Source organism: Musa acuminata, chromosome BXJ3-9 (assembly GCF_036884655.1).
Source record: "Musa acuminata AAA Group cultivar baxijiao chromosome BXJ3-9, Cavendish_Baxijiao_AAA, whole genome shotgun sequence".
Taxonomy (NCBI): domain Eukaryota; kingdom Viridiplantae; phylum Streptophyta; class Magnoliopsida; order Zingiberales; family Musaceae; genus Musa; species Musa acuminata.
In genome coordinates this window covers 9,565,439-9,585,169 of record NC_088357.1, presented here as the reverse complement: position 1 = coordinate 9,585,169, position 19,731 = coordinate 9,565,439, and the positions used below count along the sequence as shown (strand labels likewise).

Here is a 19,731-nt window from a genome sequence, read left to right as displayed (position 1 = left end):
TCTTTCTTTATTCTACCTCTGAAATAACAAAATAGTGAAGTTTTGCAGCACAGTAGTATGCTTGCGAGTCGTAGAGCGCATGCATACTACTTTCCATGGTGCTTTTTCCCACTACATTTTCCCAATAACTCCTTGCAAGGAGGCATCACCAGGCTCACATGACTCTACACAGCTGGGCAAACCAGCAGGCTGTCAGCAGCAGTGAAAGAAATCACAAAGAAGAGAGAAAAAGCAAGCCTTCAAAAGCAAAAGCTATCTCTCCTCCAGAATAATCTGATCATGTGGGACACAGGGGAGGGAAAAATATTTGGACAAAAATATGCTTACGAAGAATCACCACTCCTATCATACAGTGTCACTTCCAGAGAACAGCAGAGCATGTTGGTTGAAGAAAATTAACACACTAGCTTGCTATTCAGCATTATATTTGTTGCTATATAGCAGACTAAGGAAGCTGATGACAGTATCACCAGCCAATATTTCATGCTGGTTGATTTGTTTTTCCATTGAACTGAGAAAATATATTTATATACAATTTAATCCTTCTGTTGGGATAGCTTATCCATTTACTTGATGCTTAAATCAAAACTAATAAGCTTAATTATCCTTTAATATCTAGTGAAACATTTGCTCACTTCTTCTTGCATGTTGCTCTAGCTAAAGAGATAACAAAGACTCTGCTTCTTTTGTTGGCTTGATTACCAAAAAAGCTTCAATTATTCTATACGACTTGGACGGATGTCATGGGTCAAAGTAAGGAAGAGCTACAGATAGCAAAGACTTTTCCTAAGAGCTTCTCCTCATACACGCATGTTTCCGAAAGGAAGAAGATGATGATTGGAGATATCAACTATTAATCATTTATTCCTGAAATTGAATCTAGTTTTTATCATTTAGATCTGCAGAAGAAAAGGAAATTAATTTGCTCGAGCTGGCATCATCTCTGACCTTGAAGACCAGACTGAGAGAAAGCCATCCTCGCCCACATGCTGTTGTTGGCTCACAGCGCAGTGGCTTTTGTCCTCCTCCACCTCCTCCTCCTTCTCCTGTCGCATGCCCCGTTCATCACCCACTCGGGGAACATCCCCACTGTTCCTTGTTTGTGCTGGAGGTCTTTGCGGCATGCAGACTCCTCGATTCGTTGCTATCATCGCAGTACGGACTCTACAAGGAGTTCGCTGTGATGCCCGCTGTTCGCTGTATCATATGATTTATGGATCTTTGTTTGTGGCTACGTGAGAAACGACTCCAGTCCTAGTCCTCGATCGTCTTCTTATCCTGACACTGCCACCATGGATATCGAGTTTCTTTTCTTCATCTATCATGAGCTTAGAATGGAACGGCAACTCCATTGCCCATTACTCGACAGCCTATCACTTACTGTTGATCTGCACGCCATGTTGCAGATCATCAAACATCCTGTTATTGATAGCCATGGTGTTTTTGTTGCTACGGGCGAACATTTGCTCAAACAATCTTAGTATTGACTTATTGGAGATGGGGAAGGCGGAGAAGATATACTCTGGCTTATTGATTGAGACGTGAAGTTTATTCAATAAAAAATAATAAAATAAATGCCAACATGTTGATGAACCTTTATGCCATGACCAAGGTGTCCGACTCAGTCCAATCTTAGATATGCAAGGTTGCCCACGCGAATGCTTGGGTCACGTCGACGTTAGATCGGGTTAGGTCGAAGCGTTGTCTCCTGAGCGCGATTCTCCTTCGATGGGTTGCTACTGCTTCGTTGTCAGTTCCTACATAAAGGTTGAGGTCGAGAGGAAGATTTTTTGACTCGACGCCTCTGAAGTTTAAGTCAATATTGTGGAGTTAGGGAGAGTTGAGTCCCCTTTCATGATCAAAGAGGGTTAGCTTTTATACCTACGAGGATGAATTTGCCATACAGAGTCAATTAACTGTGACTGACTTCTCAGGCGATCGGTTTAAGTTTCTGTGCGAGCGCCGATCGACCTGCACAGATCGACGCTACACGACATCGCCTCCAGCTTTCCAAGATGATTGTACCATGATGATTCCATTCGTACGAAGGGGGCAACGTGCGATTGCCCGCCACGTGTGTGCTACATGCCACATCGGACTTGAAGTTCCATATCGGCATCATCGTGTCTGCTTGCCTAGCTCTATGTGAGAGATACCAAAATATGCCATATCACAAAAATTCACTAGATAAAATATGATTAGGATATCTCGAATATATTTATAATAAAAAATATTACCGAAAGTAATTTCGAAAGTTTGAATTACCAACTAAATGAAAGTTTAAAATCAACATTGAGATCAAAAACAAAAATTCAAACAACCATTAAAACTAGTGTTTGAATATTCACATCCAAATTGGGACAAAAATCTAAATCACCATCTAGATCAAGTTAGATGTAGGTAGGCAAATGTGGATTTGTAACAGAGCGTCCGTAGTATAGTGATTAAACGATTAGTTTTAAACCTAATAAACTTGGGTTTGAATCTTAATAGTAAGATATCAATTAATTTAGTTGGTAAATATAGTATATTTTAGAATCTCGCCCTCCTCAAAGACATCATATCCACTTTAAACTAATATACCGCTTGGTTTTATAATAAAATTATTTATTATTAGCCAATGGCTCGTTTCCAAGTTTCATAGGTGTGACAATGTGACAATGATTAGGTTTTATAAGCATCCACTTGACATCATTTTCAACTTTAGACACGGAGAAAAGGAACTCCAACGTCATGGGAAGAAAACTATGGCTCCCATGGTTGGTGAGTTTGCTTGTATCTATCTCACACAATTCTATAACATAGTCTCTTGTCCATTTCCTAAATCAACAAGTCAATTAGTACTAACAAATTATTGTTGGTTCAATAATTTTTTTTTCTTAATTAGCTCAATAAGATTTGGATACCATTGAATTATTTTTGAACTTATTATTCAAAAATCCCCTTTCACTAATGACATTCTCTTGAAAAAAAATAATAAAATATTATTTTACCATATACAATCATAATATTATCGATTTCTTTCTTTTTCTTCCTATAATTTTGTATTTCATCCTTTTTAGATCGTAAATAATAAAAGAACGGTAAACAGTAATATTTTTAATGTTTAACAGTAGATTCCAATGAAGAAATGGTGTTACTTCTGTATCCTCTACAATGACAATTTTAAATTGGGACAAGCTAGCCTCACATCATCGCCGTCCATTTACTTAGATCCCACATCTTTGCCATTTGTTTTTGTGATGAGCTGATGTAGTGGGCCAGTTCATTTGGTTGGTGAAATAATGTTTGGAGCGGATCCGCCACTCGGTTTGGGGAATCACTCCGTCGGCACGTGGTCAACACGTGTTACATACGTAATTCGACTTCTCGTTCACCCATTCGCCGACCCCGTCCTCCAAGGAGCGCCTCCGCAGCAGCCGGCTCTCCTCCTCCATCTCGGGCTCGATAGTTCTATAAATTGGTTCCATGCCCAATTTACATCGGTTTAGTCGATAGTTCTAGAAATGACACCAAGGAAAGGATTTTGATTGGGTGCTTCTATAGATTCAAGGAAAGGATTCGATCCCTGAAGCTCGTCTTCGGCTTTCTTCGAGGTCTGCCCTTTTCGTTCCCTCCCCGCCTACTACTTTCGACGCGAATGACTCGGAAAAGTTTTAGGGATTTCAGATCGCGATTGAATTCGATTAGTAAAAGATTGCAATTTCCGGATCGATTTTTGATGGTCTCTTAGGATGTTTGCTCGATCTTAATCGCGTGGTTCTTCTCTGATGCCGTCTTTGGGTTTTTGTAATCCAAAAGGCAGATTTTTGCTGCTGGTGGATTGCCCCTTCTCGTCTAATTGATTTTGATTTTGTTTGGTTCCGTGCCCGATTTACCTCGGTTTAGTCGATACTTCTATAAATGACACCACGGAAAGGATTCAATTGGGTGCTTCTATAGTTTCGTTGGAATTGATGTTATTTGTAGAGTCTTGTATGCATTTGGCAGATTGATGATAATCTCGATAAAATATATGAATTTGGTACATTATACATACCTGTGTGTGCGCGTGTGGGAAAAAAAGCTTGTCAAGCATGACATGTAGGAAGAAAAGCTTTCTTTCTTTCTATATATATATATATATGTATGTATATATATATATGTATATATATATATACATATATATACATATATATACATATATATACATATATATATACATATATATAAATACATATATATATATACATATATATATATATATATATAAATACACACACACACATATATATATATATATAATTTTGTTAATAGAATTATCCCATTTAAAGTAAGAGGGTTAATTATAGATTACCTCATGCACTTGGACTTTATTGGTATCACGGTCCCTGTACTTAAAAAATTTAGAAAATAAAATAAATAATCTCATTTAATCTAACGCTGTCAGTTTGACACCACATGTTGGATCAATACAAAAGTAATTGGCAAAAGATAATTTCAACATCCTTTCCGTTTCTAGTGATTTTATCGACAAAGAGGTAATTTCAACATCCCATTTGTTAGAAACGAAAGGGATGTTGAAATTATTTTTTTGCTTCACTTTTGCACCAATCTAACATGTAGTGTCACGTGTTGTGTTTTCCGTTAATGTAGCTGATGACATTTGGGCAAATGAGGTTATTTGTTTTATTTGCAAAGCTATAAGGATCCTAATATAAATTTTTTAAGTACAGGGACTGCGATGCTAATAGGGTCCAAGTATAGGGGATAATATATAATTAGCCTCCTATAAGACTTACTTGACTAAGATAGTAAAACTGTAACTGTAACAAATCCTATTCAAAGAGACATCTAAACCTTTGAAAATTTGATTTCTAATAGTTGAAAGGATTTTCCTAATCCAATCAATGCTGATGATCTGAATTAGAAGTAAAACTACTGGAGGTAGGATGCTGACTACTTGAAAGTAGCATTAGGAAGTGGGATGAAAGTCAATGTGAAAACCCAACATTAACAAATGTATGGCTTCAACTACGTTTTAATCGACTTGTCTAGTAACGCTGATTAACATATATATGTAACCATGTGATGCCTAGTCATCCTATGGTCTCCTCCAATGCCAATGCATATGTATGGCATGGAATGTCGATAACGATGGTGGTAGGTCTAGAATCCATGGAGCCTTCTATTAAGATGGCAGTACATTCTATACAACACCTACTGCATTAAAAATAACTAACACAGTGGATGGTGTTATGCATTGGAACCTGGCATATTGTAGTCTACCTATGAACCTTAGTAGTTGATGTGAGCAGATGTCACAATACTTATCATGCCTGACGTTTAATGTTTGCCCACTTGCTGCACTTTAGCACAATGGCACATACCATCCTCCAGCATAGATTATATATGACATGAACTCTTGCAGCATTCTCTGTTAGTTGATCTGCAGATTTAGTTGATTTGTGAAGTATTTAAGATCAAGGACTGGCTTCCATCTCTGCATGGGTTGGCAAGTTCTATGCTAGAATGGTATTGATGTGTACCATTTAAAGTTAATTGGTGGCGGCACATGCCTTGGCCTATTACTGGCATGTGCTTGTTTTCTCACCTTTGTGTAATGGCACGAAGTGGCAACCTTACTTGAGATCACAAAACTCTGGTAAATGAAGTAAAAAATAAAATGGCAAACTTTATTTTTGTTTTAGGAACTTCCTTTATGTATGAACTAACAAGCAGATGATGATGAATAACGAAATTAGCTTTAAGACACAATGTATTTCCTTTTGTGTCAAAGAATTTCTAAATTCCTTACTAATGAAACTTTTAATGGGCTAATCACCTAGGTAGAAAAACAATAGCAGAAGAACTTACATTAAATATCGCATGCACTTTATTCTGTATTCCCCTTTCTAATTCTTATTATCCTTTGTTATATTTCACTAAGCTATATGTCACCTAGTAGATTAAAAGAAAAATTTTATTAGACAATTGTGAGACTAACAATGTTTTGTAGATCTCAATTTTGGATAGTTAACAAACAACATATACAAAAATGTATTGCTGAGATGAGACTGTTGAGATGGATATGTGAATTCTAGGAAAAATAGAAAAGAAAATATTTTTATTCGTGAACAACTAGTTATCGTTTTAATGGAGGATAAGATGAGAGAAAATTATTTAAGATTGTATGAGCATGTGCTTAGAAGACATCCGGATACGGTAGTCAGAAGAGATGAAATAATAAATGTTAGTGGCACGAGAAGATGTAGAGGAAGACTTAAAAAGACTCTAATAGAAACTATAAATAAAGATCTATGTACTCTGAACTTAACTTAATATATAACTTTTTACAGATCTCAATAACAACGAACGATCCATATATCTGATCTCAAATTGTTGGGACTTACCACTTTCAAAGTTGTTGTTGTTTATGTGTCACCTAGTGAATCATAAAGACAACTATATTTGAGCGTCCCTAACTCAAGTTTGAGGCAGTGCTCATTCATCTCTGTTTCAAGGTTGCCTATAGAAGTTATTTGGGCATTTATCGAGAAATTATGGACGAAGAAAGATTGGATCTGCCCCTCCCTCCACCATATCTGTACAAATAGAATAGTCTATTTATACATAATGGTAAAAAGGGCTCCTCTAACTTCTATGGGAATTCTGTGCAACTAGCTTCCTGTACCTTAATTTACGCATTGCAAAATCAATCTGATACTTTGATCCGATCAATATGTAGTCATAGTGCATGATCCTTTCATGTAAGGATGTCGCTATTTTATATAATATTAGAGTTTATTATAGTGGAAAAAGAATGTTTCTATTTCTATCATTCACTTGTAAAATTTTCATTGTTTTAGTTATATATATATATATGTATATATATATATGTATATATATATATGTATATATATATATGTATATATATATATGTATATATATATATATGTATATATATATATGTGTATATATATATATGTATATATATATATGTGTATATATATATGTGTATATATATATATGTATATATATATATATGTATATATATATATATATATGTATATATATACATTTTAGATAATCCTGAATTCTTTTATATATTGTTGTATAACTACCTAAAGAAAAAGCATAATTTTTGCACCTATGTGGTTGATTTTTTACGTGATGCTTTGAATCGGATTGTTATTGACCCTAAAATTTGACTGATTTCTATTGAAAATAGGGTTTAAATCAAAGTCATTAAATGTTTCTAGAGTTCTAAATATACATATTGATGCTCAAGTTTGACATTGAACTTAAAGCAATTATAGTGGAAAATGTTATGCAAAACATATTAATGCCAAGAATTCAAATCTCAATCCAATACTGGCTCGAACAATCATTCAAATAGGTACATGACCATTATATTAGGTGGTATACCAAACTATACCCTCAGCATTACCAGAAAAAAATAACAGGTTGATAATGACATATATGGTTTGTGAATAACCTACATGGTCTGATACCAACATATATGGTCCAGTATTAGTTTTCGGTCAAATAAATAGATACCGGTCAGCACCTACTGGTCCGGCCAGTATGTGAAACCTTGGTATTTTTATAGGGAAGTCAGTAATGCTTTTTCCATGACGAACTATTCCATGCCATATTTGTATCAAGTATCAACTATGGAATTTGTCTATTCTTCTTACATTTTCAATTAGTACATTAAAATTTAAGCTTCCTTGTATATTTTTTCATAAAGCAGGTAGAAGAGATTGGTGTTTACAATGGCAGCCTTTAAAGCTTTTTGGAATAGCCCTGTAGGGCCAAAAACAACTCACTTTTGGGGACCAATTGCCAATTGGGGATTTGTTGCTGCTGTATGGTTCCTTATCTATCTGGATGTTTTAGTTACTTTTAATCTCAGATTGAATATTTGCTGTTAGTGTTGGATGAATCCGTATATCGAGAGAAGATTAATTCAGAAAGATTACCAGCCAATGGGCATTGTTTTCCTGCTCTACTTTTGTTTAATTTATTCGAAGTTTTCACTCGATATCTTACACTATATATAACATAAAACAATATAGGAATATTAGCGAGTAAAGAATGAAAGAAACAAGTGTCAAGGTGAACTATTCAAATACAAATGCCATGCAACCTGTCCAATATTCATCTAATAGGTTTGTGGCATTTATTGGCTACTATAGTTAACTACCTGTAGCTGTTTTCTTCTGACGTCTGGTTAGACCTGCTGGTGACTTTTGCTGCTGATGTGGTAACTTGCTAGACTGGTAAAAAAATAATGACTCGCACTTGGTCCAATATAGTACATATCTTATGCATCTTCTGTTATATTTAGTTTATTTTTCGTTGGATGCCTGCATTTTCTTGTTTTGTGAAATGGATAATCTTTTCAGGGTTTGGTGGACACGCAAAAGCCCCCAGAGATGATTTCTCGGAACATGACTGCAGGTCTAAGGAATGCTTGGGTTAGAAATAATTATACTTTTTTTTTTCTGTAGAATGAACTAAAATCATCTTTTAACTGGTGCTGCAGCCATGTGTGTCTACTCAGGACTTTTCATGAGATTTGCATGGATGGTACAGCCACGTAACTACTTGCTTCTGGTATGCCATGCCTCTAATGAATCAGTTCAGCTGTATCAGTTATCACGTTGGGCAAAAGCACAAGGGTGAGAATCTCTTGTTATTTAAATCATGGAACTTGTGAAAGATATTGTTTTTTCAATCTTCTCAACATGTGAGCAACCAAATACAATCCAGTTGCATTTGGTTTCAATTAACCTGCAAGATCATAAAGCCAGGCCATGTCTTTGCTAGCACCTCATTCAATGTGTTTAAAACTATTTTCGCCATATGATTATTGTGATGCATGATTTTTAATTTTTCTGTGAATATAACTGAGCTAGGATGCTAAAACTGTGGCACAATATTTTGTTGATAGAAGTAATGCATATTGTGATAAGAAATTCACTGTGTTGGGATTCCATCACATCCTTTCTTATAGCATGCTGTTATGAAGCAGTGAAAAGTGAAAACTGTTTTCTGTCTGGTTCATATATACAGGCATAAGTGACAATGCAAATCTTTGATCAGAAATAGCATGCTCGTTGACTTGTTATCAAGCATACTGACCTCTTTTTATCACAGGTTCCTGGAGAAGAAAGAGCCTGAAGGACAGCATTAAGCTTTTAGATGCGCTGCTTCAACAAATTCGCAATAAGAAATTGATGTGTCGTGTTCTAACAGCATCAAATTGCTATAGAATTGATGAGAACTTCCTTGCAAACATCATTTATTCAGACCATTTGATTGAATCTGTGCTTTGATTTGAATGAACTCTTTTTATCTGAAATCACAAGTCAGTTGCTGTTGATATAATATTCACCTAATGTTTTAAAAAACGTTACGTGTCAAAAGGCATCACGGTCCCAAAATGTCCGAAGCATTAGATGCTCGTTTAGGCACATGTTTGGGCCAAACGAGATGTTCTGAAATATTAAAATATAAAAAATATATAATAAAATTAATAAATATAATGATATAAATAAAATTATAATATTAAATTTTAAGAAATAAAAAAATAAATTATATTATTTATTTTTAATAATAAAAATGTTAAAAGACTCAAAAGAATAAAGTTTTATGTTAAATTCGATCGACATCATCATTTTTCTTTTTTCTTTTATTTTTACCTTCGGATTGGGACTGTTAGTTTGTCTTCTTAATCTATTATTCGTCTATTATTAGCAAATGGAGGGATATAGCAGTGTTGATGAATGAACAATTTTTTTGATTTTGTGAGTGTAACACCTATTAGGAAATATAGTCCTCATGCTTGATAGAGTGATGTCAATAAAGATTCGACATCACCTTCTTGTGTAGCTCTTCTTATATTTGCGTCGCTATTACATATTGTATGCGTCTATTCATCCATTCTAATTCTGTGTGCAGATGCAAACCTCACTCCATCTTCTTTCTTGATTTTGTGGTTATGAGATAACCCAATCGATGAGATAACTGCTTAAAACTGAACCACCGACACCGAATCAATCATATCAGCCGACTAAAATCACCTATAACATCCAAAGCGGAACCAAAATTAAGATGCTTGACAAAGGTACACTCGAAATAGGATACTCCATCCCGTGTCGACAAAAATGCACTCCTGCGTGATCAAGAAAAGGTAATGGAAGTGACGGCATTGTTCAAGGAGAAAGAAGCTGCTTCCCCCGTGGAGAGGAAGCAGTGTGTTAAACTCTCGGCTGTAATGCAACATATTTCCACAAGCAGTTCATCCTATGTTCATGTACTGATCCAGTTCATAGTATTCACGGATGTCAATCCAAGATATAGTAGAACAGAAGTCAGACGATAATATATGAAATAGTCAATAACGATACAGTTCATGAATAGAAATCGGCATAGCTGAAGCGCACAGGAAGAACAATACATATGTATTGTCTGAAGAAGAAATAATAGATGTTCCTTCCGAAATGCATCTGAATGGTTTGCATCTTTAATCTATAGTCCACTTTGGCACAACAAACTCTAAAATTTGGATGAGTTCTTATTTCCAGCTAAACATGAACTCGAACAAATTACTCTTTGTGGAGGTTGAGGGCCTCTCCAGCACGACAGATCTCTCTACGGTGATCTGAAAGCCTCGCCGGCATACCGGACTTCACCAAGCTCCTCTTCAATCCGTAAAAGCTGAGCAGAAAAAGGTCATCCAAGTGAGGGATATTGAAATGAATGCCAAATGAAGCATGATCTACACTTTTTACTTTCACCAGTATTCACGGTTAGGAACTAGCTTGTTAAGCTTGCTTATCAAAGAATAATCATTAATATAGAAGTTTCTCTTAATGAGATCAAATATCTGCTTGTAAAAAAAAAGAAAAAAGAAAATATCATATGCTAGTTGGCTTAAATATCGCTTTGCTTGGTGATAGCTGCATTTAAAACTGAACATCAAGCACATGCTCTTTGATGAGCATTTACTAGAAATTTGATTACTTATATGTGATCAATCAAAGTATTTTAGATGCTTGGCTAATGTAAAAACAAGCAGTCTGGTAATTTGGCGATTTAAGAAGTAATATTGTTTAAGCACATGTAACCAAATAAATAAAAGCTGGTAAACCATATTCATCAGTATAATGATGGCATTGAGAAGTGAATAATGAAATATTAAGAAAATAGGCTATACCAAAATTGTAGCTTAAGGTTATATCACTTAAGTTTATCCTCATCTAATAGCCTGATCTTGCCTGGCTTACCAGAATCATGCACTTAGGAATGCATGGTTGTTGGGTTGGCCCGACCACATTACTGAACTGATGCCCATACTACCATGCCTTTTTCTACTTGATTCAAGCAGCAACAATAAGATCTGGTTCTTGATAGCATGCCTGGATCTTACTGGTTGAACTGTTTGCCTCTAGTCACTAGATGAATGCCCTAGCTTGTGCCAGGTACTGTCACATACAGGACCTAGGATGACCAAAGTACTGCAATTCATAAGGGATGAAGAAGATATGCCTCACGCAAGAGAGGCCTCATTCAGGGCTTCCTTTAGGAGCAATAATACTGACAAATTAATGGGAAAAAATCACAGTCTGCTAGCTAAAAAGACCACATTTAACCTAGAATATGAAATATCTTCCAAAAGGAACCAGAATCCTAAGATAGCATGGGCACATCATCTAGAATTACATAAGCTGGTAGTTAAGGGAAATATGGAGAACAATTTGCTTTATTCTTATTTTGGTCTTGCTAATCCTTACATAGCCATCATAATTGTATTTGGGCTAATTACATATTACCTCCTGTAGTTAGCTATGATTAGTATCTTGGTTGCACTGTTCTTGATAGCATGTCTTTTTTTGCTCAAGGTACTAAACCAAGTCAAACCTAATATCAAGCTATAAACTTAATTGCATTTCATAAGGGATGAAGAAGATATGCCTCACGCAAGAGAGGCCTCATTCAGGGCTTCCTTTAGGAGCAATAATACTGACAAATTAATGGGAAAAAATCACAGTCTGCTAGCTAAAAAGACCACATTTAACCTAGAATATGAAATATCTTCCAAAAGGAACCAGAATCCTAAGATAGCATGGGCACATCATCTAGAATTACATAAGCTGGTAGTTAAGGGAAATATGGAGAACAATTTGCTTTATTCTTATTTTGGTCTTGCTAATCCTTACATAGCCATCATAATTGTATTTGGGCTAATTACATATTACCTCCTGTAGTTAGCTATGATTAGTATCTTGGTTGAACTGTTATTGATAGCATGTCTTTTTTTGCTCAAGGTACTAAACCAAGTCAAACCTAATATCAAGCTATAAACTTAATTGCATTTCATAAGGGATGAAGAAGATATGCCTCACGCAAGAGAGGCCTCATTCAGGGCTTCCTTTAGGAGCAATAATACTGACAAATTAATGGGAAAAAATCACAGTCTGCTAGCTAAAAAGACCACATTTAACCTAGAATATGAAATATCTTCCAAAAGGAACCAGAATCCTAAGATAGCATGGGCACATCATCTAGAATTACATAAGCTGGTAGTTAAGGGAAATATGGAGAACAATTTGCTTTATTCTTATTTTGGTCTTGCTAATCCTTACATAGCCATCATAATTGTATTTGGGCTAATTACATATTACCTCCTGTAGTTAGCTATGATTAGTATCTTGGTTGAACTGTTCTTGATAGCATGTCTTTTTTTGCTCAAGGTACTAAACCAAGTCAAACCTAATATCAAGCTATAAACTTAATTGCATTTCATAAGGGATGAAGAAGATATGCCTCACGCAAGAGAGGCCTCATTCAGGGCTTCCTTTAGGAGCAATAATACTGACAAATTAATGGGAAAAAATCACAGTCTGCTAGCTAAAAAGACCACATTTAACCTAGAATATGAAATATCTTCCAAAAGGAACCAGAATCCTAAGATAGCATGGGCACATCATCTAGAATTACATAAGCTGGTAGTTAAGGGAAATATGGAGAACAATTTGCTTTATTCTTATTTTGGTCTTGCTAATCCTTACATAGCCATCATAATTGTATTTGGGCTAATTACATATTACCTCCTGTAGTTAGCTATGATTAGTATCTTGGTTGAACTGTTCTTGATAGCATATCTTTTTTTGCTCAAGGTACTAAACCAAGTCAAACCTAATATCAAGCTATAAACTTAATTGCATTTCATAAGGGATGAAGAAGATATGCCTCACGCAAGAGAGGCCTCATTCAGGGCTTCCTTTAGGAGCAATAATACTGACAAATTAATGGGAAAAAATCACAGTCTGCTAGCTAAAAAGACCACATTTAACCTAGAATATGAAATATCTTCCAAAAGGAACCAGAATCCTAAGATAGCATGGGCACATCATCTAGAATTACATAAGCTGGTAGTTAAGGGAAATATGGAGAACAATTTGCTTTATTCTTATTTTGGTCTTGCTAATCCTTACATAGCCATCATAATTGTATTTGGGCTAATTACATATTACCTCCTGTAGTTAGCTATGATTAGTATCTTGGTTGAACTGTTCTTGATAGCATGTCTTTTTTTGCTCAAGGTACTAAACCAAGTCAAACCTAATATCAAGCTATAAACTTAATTGCATTTCATAAGGGATGAAGAAGATATGCCTCACGCAAGAGAGGCCTCATTCAGGGCTTCCTTTAGGAGCAATAATACTGACAAATTAATGGGAAAAAATCACAGTCTGCTAGCTAAAAAGACCACATTTAACCTAGAATATGAAATATCTTCCAAAAGGAACCAGAATCCTAAGATAGCATGGGCACATCATCTAGAATTACATAAGCTGGTAGTTAAGGGAAATATGGAGAACAATTTGCTTTATTCTTATTTTGGTCTTGCTAATCCTTACATAGCCATCATAATTGTATTTGGGCTAATTACATATTACCTCCTGTAGTTAGCTATGATTAGTATCTTGGTTGAACTGTTCTTGATAGCATGTCTTTTTTTGCTCAAGGTACTAAACCAAGTCAAACCTAATATCAAGCTATAAACTTAATTGCATTTCATAAGGGATGAAGAAGATATGCCTCACGCAAGAGAGGCCTCATTCAGGGCTTCCTTTAGGAGCAATAATACTGACAAATTAATGGGAAAAAATCACAGTCTGCTAGCTAAAAAGACCACATTTAACCTAGAATATGAAATATCTTCCAAAAGGAACCAGAATCCTAAGATAGCATGGGCACATCATCTAGAATTACATAAGCTGGTAGTTAAGGGAAATATGGAGAACAATTTGCTTTATTCTTATTTTGGTCTTGCTAATCCTTACATAGCCATCATAATTGTATTTGGGCTAATTACATATTACCTCCTGTAGTTAGCTATGATTAGTATCTTGGTTGAACTGTTCTTGATAGCATGTCTTTTTTTGCTCAAGGTACTAAACCAAGTCAAACCTAATATCAAGCTATAAACTTAATTGCATTTCATAAGGGATGAAGAAGATATGCCTCACGCAAGAGAGGCCTCATTCAGGGCTTCCTTTAGGAGCAATAATACTGACAAATTAATGGGAAAAAATCACAGTCTGCTAGCTAAAAAGACCACATTTAACCTAGAATATGAAATATCTTCCAAAAGGAACCAGAATCCTAAGATAGCATGGGCACATCATCTAGAATTACATAAGCTGGTAGTTAAGGGAAATATGGAGAACAATTTGCTTTATTCTTATTTTGGTCTTGCTAATCCTTACATAGCCATCATAATTGTATTTGGGCTAATTACATATTACCTCCTGTAGTTAGCTATGATTAGTATCTTGGTCTCTATAGTTTAAAAAGTAGCATTGGGATCCCTATATTTACCAAAGTGAAACATTTAAACCTAATTCTTCTTACTTCGTCAATTTCAACGACGGAAAAAATCGCACGTGCTATCACGTGCAAAAACGATACGAATGAAAAGGATAAAAAAGTAATTTTAATATCTTTTAAATTATTAATTTCATATAAACCTTTTTTTCCCCTTCGGTTCCGATTCAAGCGGCTTTCACAGAAACTTCTCATTGTTTTTCTCCCCTTCGGCTGCACTGCGGACGAAGTTGAAGAGCAGGATGTAGGTAGTCAACAACAGGACAAAGCGCTCGTTCGAGAGATTGAGTAGTATGTTCGCCATGAGTCATCTTGCGACATCTATCATGGAGAAGCTTTCGCTGTCGGACACCATGTTGGGGATCTGCCTCTTGTAGAACACTGAAGTTGCGTTCATGTTCTTGGTGGAAGAATGCATCTCTCTAAGCCTCTCTAGGACAAGTATTTTATAGGATATCAAGGGCTCTACTCGATCTACATCCACAGTTCGCTTCGCAGGGCAACTATGCATTGAATTCAATGTTCTATAAGAGGCAGATCCCCAGCACAGTGTTTGACTGTAAAAGCTTCTCCACGATAGACGCCACAAGATGACTCCTTGAGAACGCACTGCTCGATCTCTCAAACGAGCGCTTCGTCCTACTGTCGCCCACTTGCATCTCGCTTTTCAACTTCGTCTGCAGCACAGTCGGAGAGAGGAAAGCTGTGAGAAGTTTTTGTAAAAGCCTCTCGGAGGGGAAGAAAGATTTATATAAAATTAATAATTTAAAAGATAATAAAATTACTTTTTTATCCTTTTTATTCGTACTGTTTTTGCACGTGACAACACGTGCAATTTTTTCTGTCAATGAAATTAACAACATGAGGAGAATTTGGGTTAAATGTTTCACTTTGATAAGTGTAGGGACCGCAATACTACTTTTAAAAAGGGATCGTGATGCTGATCATAGCTAACTACAAAGGGTAATCTGTAATTAGCCCATTGGATTCTTTTTACCCTCCAAATTGTGGAGAGCTTATAGTTAAGCCATAAAACGTTAGCTATATATTTACTATAAAAACAACCTCCACTGCTGCAGATTGGAAATCTAAAATTGTTATAGAAAGCATTACTAGATACGATTACCAGTCAGAGCTTTTACCTAGTTTTGGTCCCATTTCTAATTTTCCCAAGCTTCCTATTGGCTTTGTTTTCACAAGACAAACCATGAGAAAAAACACTGAAAATCTGCATTCACTCTGAGCTCAGTAAATTCTTTTGTTTTTTAGCTACATAGTCTTTTTCCATGCCAAAGTAAGGGAAACATGAGATCGCCTTAAGGCTCACTTATTAGTTTGTAGGTAGTGAATCTAAATTTTTCACAAAGTCAACTTTCAAGAATCAAAAAGCAATTCTTACTTTGCCTGGAGATGGAAAAGTCAAGATAAAATTAAAAGCTCACTATAAAAAACAATATTCATCTCAATGGTAAGATGACCAGAGAGCAAATGGAACACAACTATATATCTGTGATATCTGAAGATTACTTTGATAGTTCTTAATCTTAGAAAAAGCTACTAGACAGGAAATCACAAAATTTCTCAAGATCAGCAGATTATTTTTCAGATGATTTATAGGTCGATTTCCTACTTATATATGCTTTTGTTTGTTAATTTAACTTTTTTACCATTCTAAAAATACTTCAAGTTTATTATCAATTTTAGAAAACTGAGGCAGGTAGTAACATTAATATGATTGAAGGAAAGAATAAAAGGTCTTTGATACCTGATTATATTTAGCCAGCCGCTCGCTACGGCAAGGAGCCCCTGTTTTAATCTGTAGGCCAGATAAAGAAAACAACAATTAGTTATTTATTTACTTAGGCATGCCCACAAATCTAGTAAGACATACATCAACAACGAATATGCAGTGTTGAAAGGTCATACCTGCCCGCTAGCCAGCCCAACAGAAAGATCTGCAATGAAATTGTCTTCAGTCTCACCACTACGATGGCTAACCATTACCCCCCAGCCAGCAGCTTTCGATTCCAGAGCAGCTTTAATTGATTCAGTAACAGTACCGATCTGGTTAACCTATAACAGTAAAAAAAACATTAAATTTCAACACCAGTAGACACGCTTATTATACTAGGAAAAATATCTTTCATAGGCCAATATTCTTGCATATACAATATTTTACTGTGAAGGAGCTTCAAGAGATATCATAGAAAATCACTAGGTTTCTCTGATTCCATGAGAATGCTTCTTTTTCTAATGCTTCTTTTTCTTGCATGTTTTTGTTACTGTGAAATTTCGAATTACCAATGGCTTCAACATTGGTAATTTGATCAGCAAGAGGAAAATATACAAAAGCCAGTATATGATAATGTAAGGGTTGAACTAAAAATGGCAATCAGTATCAATTGACACTAGTGTTTAAAGTTTAAAAAAACTATTCACACAGAATCAAATGAGCACATGCTTAGTAAAACATGTTCATTCATTGATATAAAAGGGGATTCCCCTTCCAGATATGCCATTTATTGTGTCCCAGAAAACAAAAACAATAATTAATAAGAAAAAGAAATATTCATCTAATGACATAATAACTAATAATAATTATTTATTTACTTAAATGAATTTAAACTAAATGATGTTTTTTTATGTATTTGCACTTTGAAACAATGATCAATATAATGAAGTTAGTATAATCCCAAATGAAAATAGCATTAGCTTAACCTTTTAATGCTGTTTGAGATGAAATAGATAACAGCTTACTTTTAGTAGCAAACCATTGCAGGCCTTCTTTTGAATAGCCTCAGCAATCCTCTTCGGATTTGTGACCAATAAATCATCCCCCACAAGCTGGATATCGACTGAAGACTGTAATGATGCCCATGAGGACCAATCATCTTGGTCAAAGGGATCTTCAATGGACACAATAGGGAAATCTCTAACAAATTCTTTATATAATTCACAGAGGCTTTGAGCAGTATAAACATGAGCTCCATCATTTGGCTGGTTCTTAAAGTTCAGATCATATCTTCCATCCTTCATGAAAAACTCAGAAGCAGCCGCATCCATTCCAATTTTAATCTGCACTTGGCGGCAAAAAAGAAATAAGAACACATATGTGAAACAAGGAACAATCTGAGAAACACAACATAAATGACAATATAAATAGTGTGTCACAACCTTTCCTGTATAACCAGCCCTCTCAATAGCATCCATAAGCAAGACCAGTCCTTCCCTATTATCTTGAACATTTGGAGCGAAGCCACCTTCGTCTCCCACATTGCATGCATCTTGTCCATATTTTGCCTTGATGATACCCTTAAGGATATGATACACTGCCATAACAACATAATATATCATATGGTTACATTACAGAGATGCACAAGAAAATTGCAATAGAATATTCGAATGGTTGAATTTCCTGTTTGCTAAAGAAGCAATAACTTAAAGAGCATCAACAAAAGGATTTTAACTTTGGACAGACACTCAGATAAGAACATATAACAAGAACAAATAGAACTATTACCTTCACTGCCCATACGGAAAGCCTCAGAAAATGAAGCTGCACCCACAGGCAATATCATGAATTCTTGCATTGCAAGGTTATTGCCAGCATGACTGCCACCATTGATCACATTGAAAGCAGGAACTGGCATAACAAGTTCCTTTGTTCCTGATATATCCTGGATATGCTTATACAAAGGAACTCCCTTAGCTCCAGCACCAGCTCTGCATATGCTGAGAGAAACTCCAAGGATTGCATTAGCACCTAATTTTGATTTATGAGGTGTTCCATCAAGCTCGAGCATAATTGCATCCACATCAGCCTGATTCCTGTCAAAATCAAGGATGGATCACATTATACAACTCATCTCAGACAACCTTCTTTTCCACATAGTTCGTTAAAATATCATCAATATGTAGAAAGTTAAATGAGGCTTAGAAAAGGACACTCCATTTTAGTGATCCTCTAATTAAACTTTTTTCTTTTATTGAAGAATATGTTGTACTTATTTTTTCTTTCCATTTTTCTTTAGGCATGTTACATCAACTCAAGCAATCCAAAAGGGCAATTTGTTTCTTTATATTCTTCTAACAAGTAGCTATATATCACCATTTAATATCAAATGGCCAAAGAAATTTGAAGAAAGTGTCATAAAATTTGTCGCTTTCACAGCATACATGAGACTAACCTGACGTCGACACCGACAAGCTTCGGCCCGAGGATCTCATTGATGTTCCTAACGGCATGGAGCACCCCCTTGCCCCCGTAGGTCTTCTTGTCGCCGTCCCTCAGCTCGAGGGCCTCGTAGATCCCTGTGGAGGCGCCGCTGGGGACGGCGGAGCGGTAGACAGCGTCGGTGAAGAGGTCGACCTCAACGGTGGGGTTCCCCCGGCTGTCGATGATCTGGCGCGCCTTGACATACTTGACGGCGGACTCCCGGGAGGCCTTCGCGGCGGCCGTCTGGGGTGCGGCGACCGCGGAGGCCCGGATCGCGAGGTGGCGGGAGGGTCGGGGGAGGCGGGAGGGAGGAGTGAGGGAGGGAGAGAGGAAGGGGTTTGGGGATCGGGCGAGAGCCATTTCAAGCGATCGAGTTCCTCTCAGAGAAGAGGAGGAGGTGGATTTTATATTTGCGGCGATCTGGGCCTCGACGAGTCCGTCATTGGCCGATCAAAAATTGCCCAGAGGATCCTCTCCATTTCTAATTCTAAATAGAAATCACGATCACGCATCTTATCCGTCCATAGATAATATAAATTAATGTGTAAGAATTGGATCTGTATTGTACTTGGAGGAGATCTTGATTTGGGAGAGGAGGGTGGCGGCTACTTTGGTTGTATGGTCGTGTTTGC

At 36.2% G+C, this 19,731-nt stretch overlaps 2 protein-coding genes across 4 annotated transcripts; one reads left to right on the top strand and one right to left on the bottom strand.

Annotated features, from left to right (window-relative positions):
• Positions 1-3,382: 3,382 nt before the first annotated feature.
• On the top strand, positions 3,383-9,311 carry LOC103997941 (mitochondrial pyruvate carrier 1). Of its 3 annotated transcripts, none has more exons than XM_009419284.3 (5): positions 3,383-3,596; positions 7,736-7,850; positions 8,391-8,445; positions 8,531-8,666; positions 9,145-9,311. In XM_009419284.3, the coding sequence occupies exons 2-5, from the start codon at positions 7,758-7,760 to the stop codon at positions 9,179-9,181; spliced, it is 321 nt and encodes a 106-aa protein (XP_009417559.2). In that variant the 5' UTR covers positions 3,383-3,596; positions 7,736-7,757; the 3' UTR covers positions 9,182-9,311. The 3 variants fall into 3 exon arrangements, with proteins under 3 accessions (XP_009417559.2, XP_009417561.2, XP_009417560.2); XM_009419285.3 differs by having other exon boundaries at positions 3,456-3,596; positions 7,733-7,850; XM_009419286.3 differs by lacking the exon at positions 9,145-9,311 and having other exon boundaries at positions 3,384-3,596; positions 8,531-8,670.
• Positions 9,312-10,347: 1,036 nt separating this feature from the next.
• LOC135650168 (enolase 1, chloroplastic-like) lies at positions 10,348-19,546 on the bottom strand. Its single transcript, XM_065169357.1, has 7 exons — positions 19,071-19,546; positions 18,404-18,711; positions 18,058-18,212; positions 17,641-17,958; positions 16,810-16,956; positions 16,649-16,699; positions 10,348-10,707 (listed from the first exon to the last, which is right to left on the bottom strand). Exons 1-7 carry the CDS (start codon positions 19,457-19,459, stop codon positions 10,642-10,644), a joined length of 1,434 nt encoding a protein of 477 aa, XP_065025429.1. The 5' UTR covers positions 19,460-19,546; the 3' UTR covers positions 10,348-10,641.
• Between the last annotated feature and the right edge of the window lie 185 nt (positions 19,547-19,731).